This window comes from Embiotoca jacksoni, unplaced genomic scaffold (genome assembly GCF_022577435.1).
Source record: "Embiotoca jacksoni isolate LCO1_2020_lvr unplaced genomic scaffold, fEmbJac1.0.p SCAF_20, whole genome shotgun sequence".
Lineage (NCBI taxonomy): Eukaryota > Metazoa > Chordata > Actinopteri > Embiotocidae > Embiotoca > Embiotoca jacksoni.
In genome coordinates, this window is record NW_027185341.1 from 10,095,270 (window position 1) to 10,116,100 (window position 20,831).

General features: G+C 41.6%; 2 protein-coding genes and 3 non-coding genes across 5 annotated transcripts; 3 read left to right on the forward strand and 2 right to left on the reverse strand.

Moving 5' to 3' along the window:
• The first annotated feature begins 2,596 nt into the window (after positions 1 to 2,596).
• On the forward strand, positions 2,597 to 16,906 carry LOC138202299 (cerebellar degeneration-related protein 2-like). Its single transcript, XM_069156197.1, has 6 exons — positions 2,597 to 3,069; positions 10,904 to 11,016; positions 12,159 to 12,307; positions 12,396 to 12,560; positions 12,653 to 12,860; positions 13,150 to 16,906. Exons 1-6 carry the CDS (start codon positions 2,991 to 2,993, stop codon positions 13,915 to 13,917), a joined length of 1,482 nt encoding a protein of 493 aa, XP_069012298.1. The 5' UTR covers positions 2,597 to 2,990; the 3' UTR covers positions 13,918 to 16,906.
• Positions 16,907 to 17,461: 555 nt separating this feature from the next.
• On the forward strand, positions 17,462 to 17,534 carry trnar-ucg (transfer RNA arginine (anticodon UCG)). The gene has a single exon. It is a non-coding gene; the product is annotated as a tRNA-Arg (tRNA).
• A 311-nt stretch (positions 17,535 to 17,845) lies between these two features.
• trnam-cau (transfer RNA methionine (anticodon CAU)) lies at positions 17,846 to 17,917 on the forward strand. The gene has a single exon. It is a non-coding gene; the product is annotated as a tRNA-Met (tRNA).
• Positions 17,918 to 18,045: 128 nt separating this feature from the next.
• On the reverse strand, positions 18,046 to 20,503 carry mrpl58 (mitochondrial ribosomal protein L58). Its single transcript, XM_069155365.1, has 6 exons — positions 20,330 to 20,503; positions 20,123 to 20,147; positions 19,937 to 19,996; positions 18,702 to 18,784; positions 18,351 to 18,520; positions 18,046 to 18,265 (listed from the first exon to the last, which is right to left on the reverse strand). Exons 1-6 carry the CDS (start codon positions 20,492 to 20,494, stop codon positions 18,181 to 18,183), a joined length of 588 nt encoding a protein of 195 aa, XP_069011466.1. The 5' UTR covers positions 20,495 to 20,503; the 3' UTR covers positions 18,046 to 18,180.
• A 183-nt stretch (positions 20,504 to 20,686) lies between these two features.
• Positions 20,687 to 20,758, reverse strand: trnaq-cug (transfer RNA glutamine (anticodon CUG)). Its single transcript has one exon. It is a non-coding gene; the product is annotated as a tRNA-Gln (tRNA).
• Positions 20,759 to 20,831: the final 73 nt, after the last annotated feature.

The following is a 20,831-nucleotide window of genomic DNA, read 5'->3' on the forward strand; positions in this document are numbered from 1 at the left end:
TGCTCATCTCTAACCCTAAAAATGATCATCATAACAACAGCTGGTGTAGATAAGGCAACTGTTTCAGTGTGTTTGCATGAGAAATGATTCAAATACAATCCTCAGAGACCATGTCAGCTCTCAACCGTGAAGACTTTCAGCAGAATGTCATGCTGTCAGAAAGAGAAAAACAGCTCTAGTCTGAGTCCGGCCTCCATCTGTATCCTCAGTGCATCATCAGGGCTAGAGGTATCACTATGTTACACGAAGGGGCGTGTGGGTGAGTCACGTCAGTGTTCGATGATTTCAAACAGAAAAGTGCATCAGTGTTTCAGAAGCACAGGACGATATAACATGCAACACGTTGGATATGTTTTCATCATTCAGAACACCGAAGATTTCCTTTTTGCAAAAGGCGCTGCAGCTGGACGTTCCAGACGTGTCATCGTCCTCTGCAGCTTTAACTTTTAACACAAGGAGATTTTCTGTAATACTAACCTGAATAACATATGGCTCCATCCGAATCCTCTTTCATTAGCTGTGGGACTTGGCAAAAGGGATTTCATGACCCAACTTTTACAGAACTGTGACACAGAAATTGCTTTTAATAGGCAAAGCGTACCTGCTCAGTGGTTTTCTAAAGAAGGTGCAGTGAGTCTTTGTGTTAAAAAAGGATGTTAATATTGTGTCAATTAATCTGCTTGAATGTAATTTCCAACTGTAACCCAGTGAAAGATCAGTATGGCTATTCTGATGAGCAGTTAAATGTGATTTTTATTACATGTAAATCTATATGTTACTGAATAATGAATAAAAATAACCACATTTGGTGCGCAAAGGGAGTAAAAGATAGAAATAGTATTGTATTATCTTAAACCTTGATGCTGAGAGGGACTTCTGATGTTGTTATGTCAAGTATAAAACACGAGCTCGCCCTCTACTGGTCTAAATTAACATTTATAATTTTTGTGACATGATCTAAATCATTTCCAGCAGTCTAAAGGACAAAGTTCACTCAACTGCCACGTAACTCAGCATCTCCTGCCGAAAAAAGCAGGTTCAGGGAGCTGCAAAAACACAAGACTATTATTCAAACTGCATTTACTTTGTATCAAACCTCAGTAATGTTTTAATCCAAAATGTGTTCACATAACATGATTATCTTTTAGCAGGTTATCTCTGATTTAAATCAAACTTATGCCAGTTTTAGACCAATTTGCATTCACTTACTTTGTTAAAAGAAATAGTAGGCTTTCGTAGAAAAACATTCATTTTCCTGATATCAACCGATTTCAACTGGGTCTACATAAACTTTTAAAAGAAAAAAGTGCGATAGAACGGCCGGGCATTAAAAATGAGCATGAAAGTAAGCCAAAGTTTGTCTGACTTGAAAATGTACTTGTCTTGTTCAGCTTTCATGACATCAACCGCCTGAACTGAATGCTTCATATTCAGTTCCAAAGCAGCTGTTTTCCATTGGATCTCTCTGCAGAGCAGCTCACACACACTGGCTGGTACAGTCGGAGGACAGAGCTGCCATCTCAAATGCACTCTCAGTTTGGATGCGTTCATGTGGACTGCAGGGAGACTGTACACTGTAGAAGTGATGTGATATAAAAACGGTTTAACACATGAACCCACCCAGTATCACTCCTTTCCAGCCTTCCAGCTCATCTGCTACAGATGAACTGTTGTACATTATTAGCTCATTTCCTGTTATGATTACACAGCCTGACGTAGTTGTGTTTAAATTCTTTTATACATTTTTTGACACAGACTGGAGACAGGACAACCAGTACAAGGAGTTGAATGGAGGTTTCTGAAGCAGCTTTTGAGTTTCCTTTCTGTACTTCACGGTCAAGCTTTCAGTGTGCTCTGATGATTGACTTTAAAAGTTGTGCCTTATTGTTTTATGATGAAAAGGAAATATTGTTTGTTGTTCGGACCTTATGTTCCATTTAGCACATAATATAAGCTAATGAAACCACACATGTAAGTAAACTTTTTAGGTAGCCTATATATTTAAATTGATGTTATATAGTGCACTTTTAATATACTCATGGTGTCCAATAAGTACACTTAACTGCAATTTTAGTGAAATGTATTTAAAAAATGTTACTGTTTCTAAATGTGGACGTCTGAAATTCAATGAAATCATGGTTTCAAATTACAGCACTTCATTACAACTTACTGTGTCACATAAACAGTCTAATGCACTTAATTGTGTTTCAGTATTTCTTTGTGTACTAGGCCACATAATATATATATATATGTGTGTACTTTTAATTAGTAACATAGCCTACTTTAGATACTGTTCTAGCTAGTTGTAGCTAGTTACTATGTCTTTAATTGATGATGATGATGATTATTCCCATTTTTAGGTCTAACTGGATCTGGGATGATACTGTTTTTAAGGTGACGCAGCGTTTACGTGCCGTCTGACATTTCAAATTGCCCATTTGTTGGTTACCTTTGAACACTATTGATATTCCAAGTAATGGCGTCTAAATTAATGGTGTCGCGTTATCTTAACATCTACTTTGACATTAGAGGGCGCACTTGACCGAAAACAAGACGAGTGGGGACAAAAGTGTTGCGTACGAGCCGCGCATGAAGGCACCGCGAGTCAGCCGCTGTCAACAGGGAGAAAGGAAGTGCTGTTATTGCAACATCGCTGCCACGTCTGTAGCTGGAGCTCCACTGCAGCAGCAGCAGAGGCAGCAGCGGCGGCGGCTGGTCGGAGCACCGGGATGGGCCGGTGGTGCTGGGCGGTGGTGGGGGGATGAGAGGCAGAGGTGGGAGTGACCGAGGAAACAAGAGGAGAGGAAGGAAAGAGGAAACACGTAGAGCCCCAGCACAACGCAGCACTCCCTGAACCGAAGAGCGCAGCTCCAGCCTGAAGGAGCGACCCGCTGCCTGCTGGAGGATCCCGCCGGCTGCTGGAGGTCTATTGTTCACGCAGACCGGGGATTACTGCGGTCTACCCGGGTTCAGGAGGAAGGGGGTCACCCATGCTAAGCTCAGGGAGAATGGAGGAATTCGTAACCGAAGAGGAAGAGCCGTGGTACGACCAGCAGGACCTGGAGCAGGGTAAGACATCCTCCATCCCCGGCCGTAGCATCCCTCCTGTCAGCTGCTGGCGCCGGCCGGTCAGCTGGCCTCCGCTGAACAAAGACGCTCTGTCGCTGGAGGAGACGTCATTTCTGTTTCAATGCGATCGCTTCAACATTTAAAGGAGTTTTCCAGGAGGCAGGCTGTGCTTCTTTGACAACAATGCATTGAAAGCATGCCAAGCAGGGCCTGTGAAATAGTCAGCATCAGGCAGTGTGATGTATCCTCAGCAGCAGTGTTATCAGTGCGGTTCATGTAAGGCTATCACTATTACTCGATTACTTGACAAAAAAAAAAAAAAAAAAAAAAAAAAGTGACGTCGTATAGGTCAAAAATGATAAACATGTCATCCTCCCAGCTCTTCATTGAAGGATGTTTTCCTATATTTATATGAAATGAAACATTCATAATACGGGATCAAATTATGAGGAAACATTCAGGTTCAGTGGACTTTAAGTTGCTGCATTTATTATTTTGAGGGCATTTACTCCTCATTTGAGGCTGACGTCAAGCCTGAAAATATGAATATGAAAATATGTAGTTTAACAAAGCAATGCAGTGTAAGGATTTGAGTTTTAAAGCAAAAGTAAGTCTTGATTCTTTTCTGAAAAAAATACCTCTGATACCTAGAAAATTAGATGTCAAGATTTCTTTCCCACATAAGCAATACTAAATGTTTGCAGAATGTGTTTGCTGTTACTGTTGTTTTAGAGGTTTTTATTTTGGAATAAAGTAGGTTAAAACCATCAGGATGTAGAGATACACCCTTTAGTTTGGGCTTTACATGTATTTTGGCTGTTTTGCAGGTTTGAACAGCGACTGAGGATCATTTTAATTATGAATTATACGTACAATCATTTCTTTGTAGATTAATCAATTCATCTAAACCGTGAAAGAAGAAATACAATTTGATGAAGATCAGCCAATTCTCTCATCTGGTGGAAATTTGGGCTTGAAAAATGACCAGTCGATCAATAACTGCAGCTCAGGAGCATGTTTTCTATTGAATTAACTTTTTTAACGGAAAAATCTCTGTGACAGTCCAGCAGGATGATTCACGGACTCAGTGTTTGTTTAATTAACCTAATTGAAAGGCAGCTAATTCCCCTCTGTCTTCCCACTGGGGCCACCTTCTCTCAACGTAACATTATACGTGAATCTGTCTGATCTACAAACATCTTCATGGTCCTAATTTCATTCATATATTTCAGCTCTCAAAGGATGGACCGATCAATTGAACATGCAACAACCCTTTAAAAGCTTTCCATATTTATTTTGATGCTTGTACAAAATGCAATCCATGCAGCAGATGGAATTTGTATCAGCCAATTTCCATATAGATGAGGATGAGGCTCTTTATGTTCCAGTTCAGGGGGAACTGGAACTAATATCTGTCGATGATTTAGGAGGCTGCATTTTGGATGATGTCACACATCTGTCAAACATCTGCTTTGACATTTATCAGCCACTTTATAACCAAATTTAACATGCTATTTAAACTCTCTACATATTAGTATGACCTATAGAAACCAAAACAGGAGTTATACAATGATGTGCTCTGAGGCCAATATGCATAACACGGTGTTCTGCATTATTTCCTGTCTCCCGTCATCTCTCAGTCCCCTTCTCTCTGGACAGCTAATTGTAATGGTACATTTCCTTTGGCACAGCATCAGCACCAATGGCTGAAACAGTGCTGATGCTGTGATTTTACTTGACTGGAAACACACAAGGAGGCACGTACTCGCCATCATGATGTCATAGATCCTCAAGTCAACTTCTCCCTTTGTGCACGAAGCGTCACACGTCACTGAACCGGAGGGTAAAAATAGATCTTCACTAGCTTTTTTTTTTTCATTTTGGGAGGTGGTGAAGAAGAAAGATGGAAGCCAAATAAGGATGGCAGCAGTAGAGAGGACTGACATTAAAATGAAAGTCGAAAATGGCTGGTGTCAGAAAATGAGCCGTGTCTTCTTCATGTGTGCGTCCATGCAGAGAGCTCGTGTGTTTCCAGGAGCAGAGAGGATGTCGGAGCTCTCAGAGCAGCGCCGGGCTTCACAGTGCTGACTGCCCGAGCTCGTCTTTAGTGGTGCGACATTTCTGGATGCCACGAGTCCTCCAGAGAGGGACACCGCTGTCATTGTGTTACCTTGTTGTCATGCAGGACTCACTGGGCTGTGGCAGATAAAAAGACTTCTTTACGAGTTTTCATTATAAAAAAAGCATTTTTGTGAATAGGTGGCGGTGATGAAGTATTTCAGGATGAAAAAATTTCACTAAACTTCACTGTTAAAACCGAGTTCAATGCCTCTAAACTTGACTTTTGCCAAGAAAGTTATGGTTTTAGTAGTTTATGGTAGTTTTTAATGACACATTTTGAATTTTTAAAGGTTCCTAGACTGGTTGTCAAACTCTCATATAAATGGTCTATTTGGGTTGGAGTTGTTAAACACATAAAAACTGATTCCAGTATTTGTAGGCTCTTTTCATTTTAATTTGATTCCTTTCAACCAATAAATGAACGATTCAACATTTTTTTGGAATAATATTATTAGTGTGGAAAAATAAAGTGGCAGCAGCTTATTTTACAGTTTGGCAATTCTCTAAAATAATATAATTTCTTGAAAAAAATATGCAATTAGCTACAATGAGTAGATATCAGAAACAGCATTTCCAGATGACCAATCATGCCAGGCATGTCACCACAATTCAATTTTAGTTGACAATAAAGAGTCGCACAAATAATTGTCTTTTTATTTTAATTTTATTGTGACCGCTAGCTTTTTACTGCAAATCTGACAAATCGCCTCCTTCAAGTTATCGGGCTCTTTTTTAAAAAAATTTTTTAATCTGCCTTTAATCCAACATGTTCTCAGAGTCTGTGGTGGATGGCGTGGCACCTAAATAATTTATGTTCATGTCAACAAATGTGAATCCTCACGTATTATTACCTTTAATTTCATCATGCATCCACCCGCCTGTTAAATCTCAGCACATGCGTACAGTACACCACATGCAGTGCTGCTGGTGTAAGCACCAGCACAAGATGGTCGCCACGAAACACTCAAACTCTGACCAGCTTTGAGAACAACATGCCTTTTGAATATAAGTTAATATAAATCTTAATGAACAACTGGTATTCAGACTATAAAAATTCTAAACGAGTGAATGTCCACTGTTTTATAAAACCGTGTAGTTGGAGTCATTTATGAATGAAAATCTTATTTTGTGTGAAAGTCTGGCAAATGTCGAACTTGGACAGCCGAGTCCTCCTTCCTGAGGAATGTCGAATCGTATCACGATGCAGCTGCAGCTCACAGTTCAACTCTAAATAAACAGGGAGGACGTAGACGTGGAATCAGGATGTTTCTTCGTTTGGGCCGACTGCGTGTTAGGGAGAGTCTCTACTGGCTCACCACCAAGAAGCGACTCTGTGGTGCTACCAGCTTAGACTGGCTTCACTTCCATCTGATGAGAGGTTTCCTCGACTGTTTAGACTCTCCTGTCTCATCTTAATGAGTATTTACGCCACTCGAGTAGCGTTAAAGAGCAACGATCCCAGGACAGACTGTAACAATCTGCCTGCTTTGAAACATATTGTGCATTAGAGCACTTTGTAATCCAGAAAAACACTCCGCTCGAGCACTCAATAATTCATTTAATGCCACTGAATGTTTTTCTGTCGAGAAGTCGTATCTGCAACTCAGAAAGAAGAGGAACAGGACAAGTCTTGTTTTCCACATTCCAGTGAATCTCATGGGTGATCTGCACCTACCAAAACAACGCCGCCTGTGGAAGACATCACCTCCTACACTGCTGCGTGTGAGGACATTTATCTACAAGTACATCCACAAATCTACTTACCAGATCCATTAAATAAGAGTTTAAAGGTTTGCTCCTCTTTTTTGAGTGTTTTGAACTCACACACTCACTCCGAGCTGGTTTTAAGAAGCAGGCAGGAAGTGTGTGTGTTCTTCATACATGCTGTGATCACGGCCTGCTTTGACTTCATCCTGTGTGTCAGTGTCCGGACTGTCTGAAGCGAACACACAGTTGTCGAGTATTGACTTGCTAAGTTGTTTGCTTGTATGCAGTGAATTCTATCGATTGGCTCTCTTTCGCTCTCCCACTCTTATGTTGTTTTCTTCCTCCTCCTCCTCCTCCTCCTCTTCCTCCTCCTCTTCCTCTGGTATTCTCTTGTCACTGAGGCTTTAGGCTGTGTACTGTTCGCTTTCCCTCTCTGGCAGCCGAAGAGAATTCGACATTTGAATGCAGACACTAAAACAGTGTTTGGGTTGTCTGGTTGTACTCGGTAGGATTTGGATTTAAATGTGTAAGAGGTCTCACGCTGAGACAGCTTCTGATAATTCAATTCAGCTTTCTTTTTATTAATACAAGGAACTCTAGTCAGTCTAGCATTACTCTGACGATGACAATACTGCACAAATTATTTTTTTTAATGCTAAAAAAAAACGAGTTTTTGTCACTAGTGCTCTTTTCCCTATGTGTGTAGCCATTGTTGCTGACACTGCTAATGCTTACTACCCAGTTTTGATTAATTCTTGTGTACCAGAGGGTTTCTAATAATATCTGCTGCTGAAATCTGTGTGGATGAGAGCAGATGACACTGAAAAAGAAGTCAAACAAATTACGTTATGAAGCCCCCTAAAGCTGATTGAAGCCAAGCGACAACCAGCAGGGACGTCAGTGAGTGGCGTTTTTTGACAGCTCGTCAGAAAACTAATAAGAAAGGGAGACTTTAGCTAAAAACACCGTAAAAACTTGTGGAAAAAAGTGATTGACTTTGTATTTCATGAGAGACGTTGAATGGGCGTCTACGGGAGCCACTAACCCCTGGAGGCACTCGGTGGTATTGCAGCTTAAGGCATTTTCACATCAGCCTCGTGTTTCATACCCGGAAGCTGCGTCCACTTTTATATACAGTCTAAGAAGCAGATGAGAGTCACCTGACACAAAACCAAACAGATGGTTGTTATGAAGCCCTTAAAGATGATGAGAACTGAGTGATAATGCTCTTTTGTTTGTCAGTGCTAGCGACCCATTTCATCCCAAGAGTCATTTATTCATTGTTAACATAACAATGTTTATTATGGCAGCTTTAACTACTGTAGGTGAGAATATTCTGCCCATAACTACAATGTACCAGCAGGACTGTATGTGGAAATTTAAATAGCACTTGAAAGGCCATTTCTGATCCTGTAAATGGAAAAAAAAAACCCCATCTTAACTCAACGTCCACTTACAAATTTTAACCTCATTCCAGAGTTTCTAAGTGGATTGACTTTTCTCAGTTGTCACCACATGCCCTTTAAAGTCCTGATGGTCTTGAACTCCCCGTATAAACACCTGCCATTTATAATGGTTAGTTGTACATGCGATCACCTCGAATTTTCCTCAAGAAGTAAAGTGAGAAATTAAAGATCAATTATATTGTCATACCACATCAATGAGAGAGTTATTTATTAGAACCTCAGAGGCCTTAATGGCTTCAATAATAACACGTCATGGGCTGCTTATGTTCCTCATGAACCATATTAATTCCACGCTTTGAGTCGTATTTCTAGTAACAGAACGAGGGCTGAGGGGAACATCATTCACTCCAGCAATGAAGAGGGATTCATTCAGTGGTACCTGAGAATTCATTAAGCCATCAGCACAGAGGGAAGTGTGTGAATTGGTCCATATGGAGCCGTTGGTAACAGCACGTGTCGCTCGCTACTCATTAGTCCAACTCGAGGAGGTGATGACAGGACTGCCAGGTAGAAGAGGAGTGTGGTTTCACTGAAGCGGTGACTGAAAACATGGAGCTCCAACAGTGCTGCGTTTTTAGAATTAATACCAACATCAGCATTTAGGAGAAAAAAAACAACCTCATCACAATTGGTGGATCCATACTCACAATTTCATGTAAAAAGCAGACAATATTTCTAAATTAACGCAAACGTTTGGTATTTACGTACTGCAGTTTCTTGACAGCTGACATATAATTATACATTATTTTTGTCAAAATTAACCTTATGTATTTGTCAGGGTTACTGAAAAGTAAGTCGTGTAATTTTTTTGGAGGAACGTTACACCTGCGAGGGAGTTTTTAGCCACTTGGAGGCAGCAGAAACAAGTTGCAACGACACCACTGTCATTGTCATATTTCAAGCCGACTTTGCAAATTTGTTAGCAGTTTATGTTTTTATTTACACATCCACCAGACGCTGAGCAACATTAGTATTCATGTCTCTTGGCACCAAGCTCAACATCCACTGCTTTTAGCTCTGTTTTTGGTCTCCACCGATGGGAAACAAGGCTGGACTGAGCCAAAACACTGATCCAAAATAACAAGCGAAAAGGGACAAAAATGCTCAGTGGTAACTTTCTTTTGGGTTTGTGACTTCAAGTGACCCCGTTTACATTTGATCTTTTCATGACTTTTAAAAGAAGAAGAATAAATAATTACAGAAGACTGCAAGATTACTTAAGAGTCAGCTGACAAGCAGTTTTATTATGGGTGTATGAAAGTTAGCAACATGCTAACGTTGACAAGCTTCTTCTCAGTCCACTGGGCTGGTGTTTATTGTTTGTTGTTTGTTGTTTATTGTGTTTATTAGTAAGACCAGAATAAAAACTTACCAGATTGATTATTATAATGACAGAATATTCTGTTTAATGTATCAGTTGTTAGAAAACAGTGACAAAAATGTCCATCACAGGCAGATGTCTTTTACATTACTTGTTTTGTCCAACTAGTATTCAAATGCAAAAACATTCAACTTACAAATTCACACATTTGGAAAGCTGAAACCACAGACTGCTTGGCTCTTTTCTTTTTTTTTTTTACTGAATTTTATTGTTTTTGACCAATCAACAAACTCTTTTAGCACAAAACCATGACATCCTCAGTGTATGTGTGCTTGATTTGTCTCTGTGCTTCTTTCCCTCATTGCGGATTCAGTGACAGATAAACGTTGCAGTGATGCAGGTCAGGAGTCGCTGTAGGTTGCTCGTGTGCTGGCATCTGACCCGGTGATCACTCTCCATTATTGAAGTCAGAGCTGCGGCTGTATGAGAGAGGTCTTCATTGGCTGTTCGGTTTTAGCGCTGACTCAGACCCGGCAATGTAGGCCATCAATACCGCTGAGTCAGAGCACAGTTAGAAAAGAGAGCGATGACCGTGACTCATCTTACTTTGGAGGTGCATTAGCACGTCTGGAAGCACAAATCAAAACAGGAAAAGTGAGGTGTGATTAAAAATAATTCACTGTCAACAGAGCAGTTTTATTAAACTCTCTAAATGTAAATCTACCTGCCTTTAACTCACTCGCCTCCTGTCCTAATCTCAGAGGAGAGGTGTCTCTCCAAATAATCCTGGCACCGATCTCTGACCTTCATAATCAGTCAGCAGAGAGACGAGGACCTGCAGGACGACATACTGCAGGGACGAGCGCCGTCTCTCTCTCTGTCTTCCTGCTCTCCTCCTTCTATAATTGTACTGATCCAGTGATGAGGTGATGTGATGGGCCGTGAGATCACACCAGACCTTGTTATAATCTTGCTTTAAATAGAACCGTGTGCTCTATCAAATCGTGACAGTGGTAATCTAAATTGTGCAGCTTCATATGTCTTCTTCTGAGATTAACTTCTTCTGAATCATTTCTCTTCTATTTTTCCTCCACCGGCATTAATATTCATGCCTTCATTTCTCGCCTCTCCCTGGCTTTCGTTTTTTATCCCATGCCGTGTTTTTACTCATGTCTTCGCTGTTCTTTAATCGTTTCCTCCATTTCTTTCTAATTGGTAGATCTCCACTTGGCAGCAGAGCTGGGGAAGACTCTGCTGGAGAGGAACAAGGAGCTGGAGGACTCTCTGCAGCAGATGTACATCACTAATGAAGAGCAAGTGCAAGAGATCGAGGTATGAATGACAGAGTCCTGACAAAGAGCAAACTCCAGTTCTGTTTTATTTATAAAGCGCCAAATCATTTGCCTTAACTGCTGCTACTTTCTTTTTCCTTTTCTTTTTTACAGTGATGAATAATTCACGTTTTCATGTCAGTTTTACATACAACCACTAGCCACAAAGCAATTTGCATATGGTATAGAAGTAAACACAATGCAACACTCCTTTCTTGGTCGTTTTGAAATTTGTCCTACATGTCACAATTGCGTATTATTAATAATGTCTGCCTTCTTCTTCTTCGGCCACAAGGCCGTTTAAGGTCGAGACTTATTGAGGATCATTACTGGAACATGTCACTGGGATGCATTCGTCTGGTACAAATTATTTATCAGACAGATTCCAATTTGTTAATCTTGACTCTTCCGGAAACCAACAGTGACGTCACCCGTCGGTTAGTGAACGGTTATGAAGCTTCGAGTTCAGACTTGAGTCGTCACCATTTTGCTAGTTCGAAGTAGTTTGGAGCCAAAAGTGAGCATATGTGGACAAGCTGGGGAGGAAACCTGACGATACTAAGTCCCGCCCACTGATAGCAGTAACCTGACTGCACCACAGGCCTGTCACTCAAAAAGACACGCCCCTTCAAACGGCTTTTTGAGGCTCATTTTCTAATTAATGACGGGATTCTTTTCGCCAGAAAACTAATAAGGAGTGAAAAATGATTTGAACTTGAAGTGAGCCGGAGGGTTTTTGGAGACAACCTCTAGAAGTTGGTGGTATTGCAGTTTAAGGCACTTCAACATCGGCTTCATCTTTCAGAGCTGGAAGCAACGTGCACTTTTAACAACACTTTCGATAACAAGACATCATCGTCAGAAAGAAAATCTTTCGGAAAAAATTTGAATTTCTAAACATTTCTAATTCTATGATCGCTGCCAAAGTCCACGTGCGGCTGAAGGTCGTGCGATATGATTAAAAGCTTCAAAGAGAGCAACAACTCCCACTGTCTGAAATGAACAGGAAAGTGAAGTCAAATTTAAGTGAGAGCCCGTGAAAGCTTCCTCGCTGTTGTTACAGATCTGAGTTTTAAGATCGTCGTTACTGATCCTGTACATGTTGTATTAGTGATCCTCCTAAACCTGTGTATGCGTTTCCAGTACCTGTCCAAGCAGCTGGAGGTTCTTCGGGACATGAACGAGCAGCACGCCAAAGTGTACGAGCAGCTGGACGGGACAGCCAGAGAGCTGGAGCGAACCAACCACACACTGGTGACGGACAGCAAGGCCTCGCAGCAAAAGATCGAGAGGTGAGAGGCGCTCGGGGGTTTTCTTACCTCACCTTCTTTATCCTCTTTCGTGCCGTCGTAAAGCTTTTCTCCTTTTCTCATGCACCAGGTTAACGGGGACGATAGAGACTCTGCAGAACCAGGTGGATTCTCTGTCGGGTCAGGTGGAGCAGCTTCGCTCCATGGAGCAGCTCCGAGTCAAGAGGGAGAAGAGGGAGCGGCGCAAGACCATCCACTCCTTCCCTTGCTTGAGGGAGCTTTGCACGGCACCGAGGTACTCGTCGTGTCCCGAGCGGTATTAAACGGTAAAGAGCAAAAACCCTGCCGGTAAGAAACCAGCTAAATATTTCTCCTTCACTTCGTCAGGTATGAAGATGAGTTTGTCGTGGGCCGGGCCGAGAGCTTCACTCTGGATGCCAAGCGTCAGCCGTTCGAAGAAGAGAACCAGCACCTGAGGGAGGCGGTGTCGGCTCTGCGGGCGGCTGTCCGGACTGAGAGGGGTCGAAGGGAAGGGGTGGAGAGGGAGTGCAACCTCCTGATTGGAGAGTTCTCCCGGCTGCAGACGCGCGTGCAGGTAGGATGCAAAAGCCCTGCTCACAACTTCAGATCGCTAACGGTACATAAAAGAAGACTCCTCATAGTCGTACCGGAGGCCAGAGCAACGCCATCCAGACGAACTGTGTGCTTAGAGTTTGAGTTTTTGGGTGTATAGTTGGTCATCTGCATATCATTAGAACTTTATACAATGCTTCCAAATAATAATGGCTCTGAGCGGTCCGTCTCAAAGGAATCCCATCATTAATTACTTTGAACAGTCCGGGGAATAAAACGTCACGACAGTAACTGAGTGTTTGTGTCGACAGGATGCAGAGGGCTGCCAGGCGAGGGTACGGGAGCTGGAGGTGGAGCTGCAGGAGCTGCAGCAGCTCCGTCGCGCTCGGACTTTCCTGCTGAGCAGCGAGGACGACGGCGTGGCTCTCACCCAGACTGTCCTCAACATCACCCCGGAGACCGACACTTTCCTGGAGGCGGAGGTCGGGGAGACGGGAGGAGGCGTGAGGGAGGAGAAGGAAGGAGGGCGAGGCGTCGGGGGCGAAGCGTTGCCCGAGTCCAGCCCCGTGAGGAAAAGCTGCAGCGACACGGCGCTCAACGCCATCGTGGCCCGCGACGCGTCCGGCCGCCGGCGGGGCAGCTACGCTCTCCACGCCAACAGCGTGAGGAAGAGGGGGATGTCCATCCTCAGGGAGGTGGATGAGCAGTACCACGCCTTACTGGAGAAGTACGAGGAGTTGTTGGGGAAGTGCAGGCGCCACGAGGAGAGCCTGTGTCACGCCGGCGTCCAGACTTCCCGGCCCGTCTCCAGAGACCCGTCCATGAAAGACTGCGCCATGGGCCCCACCCCGGCGCCTCCCCCCACCCCCACCCAGTCCCCCTCCACCCCTGAAGCCATTGAGAGCATCAGCAAGCAGGTGGAGGCGGTGGATAAGAGGCTGGGGCAGAACACTCCGGAGTACAAAGCCCTTTTTAAGGAGATCTTCTCTCGGATCCAGAAGACCAAGATGGACATCAAAGCTACCAAAGCTGCTAAAGCTAGCAAGTCTGGGAAATCTGGCAAATCTAGTAAACACTAAATTTACACTGAGCGGCTCCAGAGAGATTAATTATGTCGCCAGTTCAGTGTTTTGTTCTCGGGTTTGTGAGCGGGCAAACATTAGAGGGTGCTACTTTGAAAACGGCTGAATTCAAACACAGTTCAGGTCAAAATGACGTCAATTCAAAAGTGAAAACTTCCAGCAAAGAAAAAGAATCTAAATTGCATGCGATGAAAACTTTATAAAATTCAGTCGTATAAAGTAATATGAAACATGGATGACTTTGTTGAGGCCTAGTTTGAGCTCAGTCGCCACTTATTCTTCTATTCGATGTTCCAACTGAATCGGTTTTACGTTACAAACTACATTTACTGAAACAACACGCCTCTCGTGGGAGTTCACTAAAAGTTCACGCTCCACTAAAACGGGAGAAAGTTGGCGACGACACGAGTAGAAATCAGAATCTATTGTGAACGTGAACTCAGACGAAGATCGATCTTTCATCTCTCGAGCTGCAGAGCTGTTGTGTCTGAAGAAGGACCTCGAGGTGCTAACGGTCCTCATTATGTCACTGTTCACATTAACAGCTTAATAAGCCTTCTGTCTGGATGATGTTAACCATTATCTTGCGTTCATCATAACTTCTGCTTCTTTAAAGATTATCGCGCCATGAATTTCTTTTTTTTTTTTTAAATTAGGAGAGTTTAATGAAAAGATTATTGAACGCTGCGTCTGAATGGACGTCGTGAGCATGACGTGGGACGTGGGATGTGGGACGTGGGACGTGGGACGTCGTGCTCACCGTATGTTCGGCCCTCAAGCGATTAAGTGGTGAGAAAGCTGTTGCTCGGCAACGTGGACGTCGTCCAGAGGCTACGGAGACGAACGATTTATCGTACAGGCAGGAAATGCGTTATGAAATCGGGTGTTACGGGGGTGTGTACCAGGTGATTTCTTGGCCAGGAGCAGAAACAACACGTTCAGACAGAATATAATAAGAAACTTTAAACTTTAAACGTGCAGGATTTTGTTGGTCTGCTGACGGAGCTAGGCTGGTCTTTGCGCTGAGCTTAGCCGAGCTAACCACATGTTGGCTGTATACAATTATATTTATCCTACGAACACGAGAGCGGTATCTATTTTAACTGTCTGGAATCAGTAAATAAGTGTATTTCCTAAAATGCTGAGCTAATGTGAATTATTTTATTCATCTTTCTCTCAAAGTGTTCGCATGCTGTTGGAGTTTGAACCTGAATTGCGCCCCCTTCCACCAATGAGAGTAATTACAATAACTCTGTCACGCCGTCGTAGACGACTACCGGTAACTGAAGAAACTGTTTTGAGAGTCACATCTCCCATTAAAAGGACTCGTTTCACCATCGATTCCATTCGGTTTGAGAAAATTCAGAAATTCAGGAAGAGGCGGACAATTGAATTATTTGATCTCCGTTCAAGTCAGCGTAGAAATAAACTGAAAGTCCTCCGGCTCGGCCGACGTGAGTCTGTGGTGTGAATGCTCGTCTTCACTTCACAGGTGAAGTCCTGCTCTTGAGCTTTAAGTGAAAGTGGAAGGCTGAAACGTAAAACGTCGGGAAACGAAGTCCGACTGGAAACTTACTTTACATTTATAAATTAAGGATAATCTCCCTCCACTGTGTAAAAGTCACTTCAAGTTATGAGCACTGAAGTGCCTTTAGTATTTATTTATAGTGATATCTACAGCATATAATTAAGCTAATTATATTTCTAGTTCCAAATATGTATTGTGAGAGTGATGAACCCAGTAAATACTAAAAAGCTGGTCTCTTGCAGACAATCTGTAAATCTCTGCAGACAGTTGTTTTCACTATTTCTGGGCGACGTGAACTCTCATCATAAAGAATAAGGGATACAAATCTTTGGTTGTTGGGTGACCCAGTTTTGTTTCTGCAACTAACCGACCGAACAATGAGAAATTGCCAAAATGTGAAAGGGAAATAACTACACTGTCATCAATGGGATAAAAAAAAACAAAAAACAAAAAACAAGGGCACTGAATGAAGACAGCATGAACGTTTGTGAAAAACAAAAACTTTTTGTTATGACATTTAAGTGTTATTACGTTTTTGTTTTAATTATAGCCACACAGACAAACTGTATAATCAATGTTAATCCAGTATAAGGCTTAAAACCAGGGCTTTGTCTAACACCTAGCAGTCTTACCAAACTATAAATCTAACCTGCAACATATTGCACCTTTTTCACAGTATACAATACCAATGCCTTTTTTCTGGGTAACCTCCTATATCTAAACCTTTGTTATAATGAATGTTATTACAGCTGATATTTTATACCCAACTCTTCAGTCATGACATAATCAAGCTTGAAAGCTTTCACACGTGGCACAGCAGACACCTGGGGGACCCTGCACTTGTGTTTAACGCTATAAAATATAAATTAAAAAAAAAACTGTGGAGGAGAAGTGTTTGTCTGCAACCCAGAACGACACAGGATTTTGTGTTTACCTCCTCAAGAAGCAAAAGTTTGTTTACAGTTGCAGCAACTTAAATATCCTGGAAAACTGTGGTGTATAAAATGCATTTGAGGTAAACACTCGTGTCTTTTAGAATGATTTAAGCGTAAAGAAAGGGGGATTATGTGTTAGTATAGACAAAGCAATGCCAAAACCAGAGTCTGTTATGATTTTATAAAGGCTCATAAGGTTTCTGTACTGTAATGTCTTACCTATTGCACTTGAAAATGTCTGACGCCTCATCTTTTGCATATTTAGAGTAGTAATATGAAATTGTAACTGTATTTATTTGTGTGGATGTTTTTTGTTTTTTTACTTTTTCAGTACCTGTATGTGAATGTCATTAACATGTTGTCAGAATTAACCTATTTAATTTGCTTTACTTTTATGATACACTTTAAATGTGTGCATTATTAGTTCATAAATATTGGCATTGAAGTTTTGTCTGGTCTTATAGTTCATATCATTACTGAACTGAGACCTACTTTATCCTTAATAAAGCATTCATATAATGCATCCGGTGTTGTTGTATTTATTGTATATTCAATCACGCTGAGTAAGGAAATGAAATGAAAGAACAATGTGCAATACAACAATGACACACACTTGAAAGCACGAATAAAAGAGAAGAAAGATGTTCTTGAAAGTATTTTAATTCACCAGAATGTCACAGGACTTGGAAAAAAAACCAATTTAAAATAAATCATTGGCACAAAATAATGATATAGGAAGTGAGGGTGACAGCGTCCTTTTGTCAATCGGGGGTCAGTCGAAGAAAAAAGAAAAAGAAAACTTCAAGGATGACTACGTAACCAAGTAATGTCTTAATTTTGCTCCCTCAAGTCTGCAAAGACATTATCAGTATAAAGGACAGTTACAGTTAGCAGTTCATGTTGTTTGCTGCACGTTTACGACGCCTATGCAGATTCAGGCTCAGGAAATGTATTCGGCAGATGAAAAATAGACATCAGGTTCTAGTAGATCTATCGCTATACCTAAAACAGGCTTTGTAATCGTCTACGCACTAATCTCTGTTTCTTATACGAAACAGGACTCCTCGATTGTCAATCCGACCGCGTGGCCTAATGGATAAGGCGTCTGACTTCGGATCAGAAGATTGAGGGTTCGAGTCCCTTCGTGGTCGCATTTTTTTCCCACCGCAGCTGTAAACTTGTTTTTTACAAAAGTAGTATTTTGCGGTAGTTGACGTTAAACCGCAATTTGTTGCGAACGCACAGCAGGATTTGCTTGGTACCGAGCTATATATTTAGCTAACACAGACACGGTGAAAGCCTAACTTGCTGTCAACTGATAATTAAGCTATTTTGATAACGTTATAGTTCAGTACCCACTTAGAACTGTACATATACTTTACAATACGCTTTCAACAACAAGTGAACAGACTGACGTGTTTACCCATTAAATAGGAATAAACGAGCGTTCAGCGTCGTGAACAGCAGAGTGGCGCAGCGGAAGCGTGCTGGGCCCATAACCCAGAGGTCGATGGATCGAAACCATCCTCTGCTAAGTGTTTTTTTTTTTTTTTTCTCCCCAAGATGTTCTCACATTCAATCTATAATCAGAATGTGTGATTGGGCACCTAAAGCGATGAGTATTTTGTGTTAAAATAATTAGCAATTTTCACAACATATTGCTGACGTTTTATATATTTTTTTTCAGGTTTATTTTATTTCAGAGGAAATCAAAGGAAAACGAATTTACACTGGAGATATAAATACAAGGTAATGACTGACCAGACAATCATGGGAGCTTGAAACATAATCAATCAGTTAGTCAAAATCCACTCGTCTGCTGTGCTTCACAGCTGAATTGATCTTCTTCTGTTTGAGTCGCTCCTTGTTCCTTTTCTCTAACCTGCACAACACATTTCACATTAAAGTTAAATACATTCACAATAAGGGAAGATTGAGTTATGTGCTCCACATCTGGGTAATAATACCTGGATGCCCTCAGGGCGATGTCTGCAGCTGTGGGCTCGTGGGGCTTCTCGCTGGCCTCGGCTATGATGTCAGAGATCTTCTGTATGCAGTCAGAGAGGTTTCTCTGCTGACTCCTGCTCAGCTCTGACGTCACCAGCAGCTCTCCGGCCTTATTGATACGGGTTTTGTTCTGAGTTCAGATTCAATAGGAAAGGCAAAATAAAAGCAAAAGCTAATTTAAAAGCTATTAGATATTCTATTAACCGTGATACAAGGTGATTTATATGTACACGAGTATAACCAGAACAAAAAAAAGAAGGACTAGTTGTGATGAATATGTTTTTCTGATGCCACAGTATTTAAAAACGAACCTTTTCAAGGACTTTCTGTCGAACATCTTCTGGGATCCAGTCGGCTGTTTGCACGTGAAATCGGACTTCTGCTTTGGTGCTGACTGTGGGTTGAGAATTAGACCGAACCTGATGAATTGCCTCATTTTATTATATATGTGTCCAAACTGTGTTGATGGGAAATGAAGTTGATTGAAGCAATAATGTTCTCAATTAGTTCTCCGTGTCTCTGTGGAGGCAACTGATAAATAAGGTCCGACATCACCAACGCTCGGGCTCCTCCGTCCTTGATTTTAATGAAACGAGGGGAATTTGACGTGACGACACCGGACCGGACCGGACCGGACCGGACGGGTCCAATAAACCTTACAAAGCTGGAGAGGAGTCCGAGATGGCGGCTGAGTCTGTGACAGAGTCACTGCTTTAAGATGACTCTGAACTCTGTATTTGATCCTTTCTGAAGATCCTGTGTGGTGAAGTCAGCCAATACTAAATCTATAATACGTCATAGCACCTGACACTTTGTTCTTCATCCCAACATGTATTTATTTATTGTGTTACACAGTTTGTGTATTTATTCATTAGTCCAACTTTTTCTAAAATAAATATTTGTATCCATCTTTTTCTTTCTATCTATCTATCTATCTATCTATTATCTATCTATCTATCTATCTATCTATCTATCTATCTATCTATCTATCTATCTATCTATCTATCTATCTTTATATCTGTCTATCTATCTATCTATCTATCTATCTATCTATCTATCTATCTTTATATCTGTCTATCTATCTATCTATCTATCTGTCTATCTATCTATCTATCTATCTATCTATCTATCTGTCTATCTATCTATCTATCTATCTATCTATCTATCTATCTATCTTTATATCTGTCTATCTATCTATCTATCTATCTATCTATCTATCTATCTATCTATCTATCTATCTTTGGTACACACTGGTACATGGTCGCAAAAGTTTCCGTCTTTTTATTAAATTGTTCTGGAAACATTCTCATCGGCTCTTATTGTCTTTTTAACATTTTTTTGTTTGACTTGTCAAAGTGAACCGAAACATTTAGAGGAGTTTGGTGACAGAAACTTGCAGGAAACTTCATCTTTCTGACATCTGGCAGCACTGACGTCATGTGACTTCATGTCCCATCAAACACCGAGAGAACATCCACATAAAAACTCCCAAATCTTCCCTTTAATAATCACCTCATACCGTATTTATAAAGTAAACTGTGTTAACCTTTATTGACGTGCTGACCACCGGGACCGCTGCTTCTGCTGTAACACACCGTCAGACGCTCTGCGACACCGGACAGACACGTTAACACAACTCACTGATGACGTACAGCGTGATCTGATTATTAACATATTAACATATTAACATATTAATATATTAATATATTAATATGTGGGTGAGTGTATTTACCGACTGGAATGTGGACTTGGGTTTCCTGAAAAAGTCAAGATGAAGCACGTGGTCAGATTGAACAGTATTATTATTAATATTAATGTGAGGAAGTCCGCACATCCTTGTTCCTGTCAGATCTCCTCACTGCAGGTTTTAATGAGTCCGGCGTGACATCCAACTTCAAAACAAACGAGATCTGCGTTTGTTTGTCTTTACGTCACTAACCTGCGGATAATCTGCCCCTCGCGTCCCGAAACAAACACTCGGCTGGAAAGTGTTGTTGATGTGTCTTTGTGCAACACTCCCGTGTTGGACATGCCGCGCAATCACCTTTATTCCTGCACGACAACAAAGTAAATAAGAGCGTCGTGCTATGCAGGCTGCCGCCATGTTGGACCGACGTCATGACCAGTGAAGTCACCTTCCACGTGATAACGGAGCTGATGACGGGTTTGTGTAGATGTTGCGTGGATACCGAAGCGGTCGACTTGTGTGCCGCTAAAACGATTTCAAAATAACTTTGCGGTCTCGTATATATTTAAGGGAACAAACATTGGAGTCTATAAAATAAAACATAAATTCAGGTTCCACCGAGATTTGAACTCGGATCGCTGGATTCAGAGTCCAGAGTGCTAACCATTACACCATGGAACCACATGGGCACGCAGAGAAAAGCAGTGTATTTCAATGAAAGCAGTTCCAACGAAGTGCAACTGTTCTATAACTG

Coding starts and splice junctions, on each gene's coding strand:
- LOC138202299 (XM_069156197.1), top strand. CDS start 2,991: ATGCTAAGCTCAGGGAGAATGGAGGAATTCGTAACCGAAGAGGAAGAG. Junction 3,070..10,903: donor CCAGCAGGACCTGGAGCAGG/GTAAGACATCCT, acceptor TCTAATTGGTAG/ATCTCCACTTGGCAGCAGAG. Junction 12,861..13,149: donor GGCTGCAGACGCGCGTGCAG/GTAGGATGCAAA, acceptor TTGTGTCGACAG/GATGCAGAGGGCTGCCAGGC.
- mrpl58 (XM_069155365.1), bottom strand. CDS start 20,494: ATGGCGGCAGCCTGCATAGCACGACGCTCTTATTTACTTTGTTGTCGT. Junction 20,148..20,329: donor GAGGGGCAGATTATCCGCAG/GTTAGTGACGTA, acceptor TGACTTTTTCAG/GAAACCCAAGTCCACATTCC. Junction 18,266..18,350: donor ATCGCCCTGAGGGCATCCAG/GTATTATTACCC, acceptor TGTGTTGTGCAG/GTTAGAGAAAAGGAACAAGG.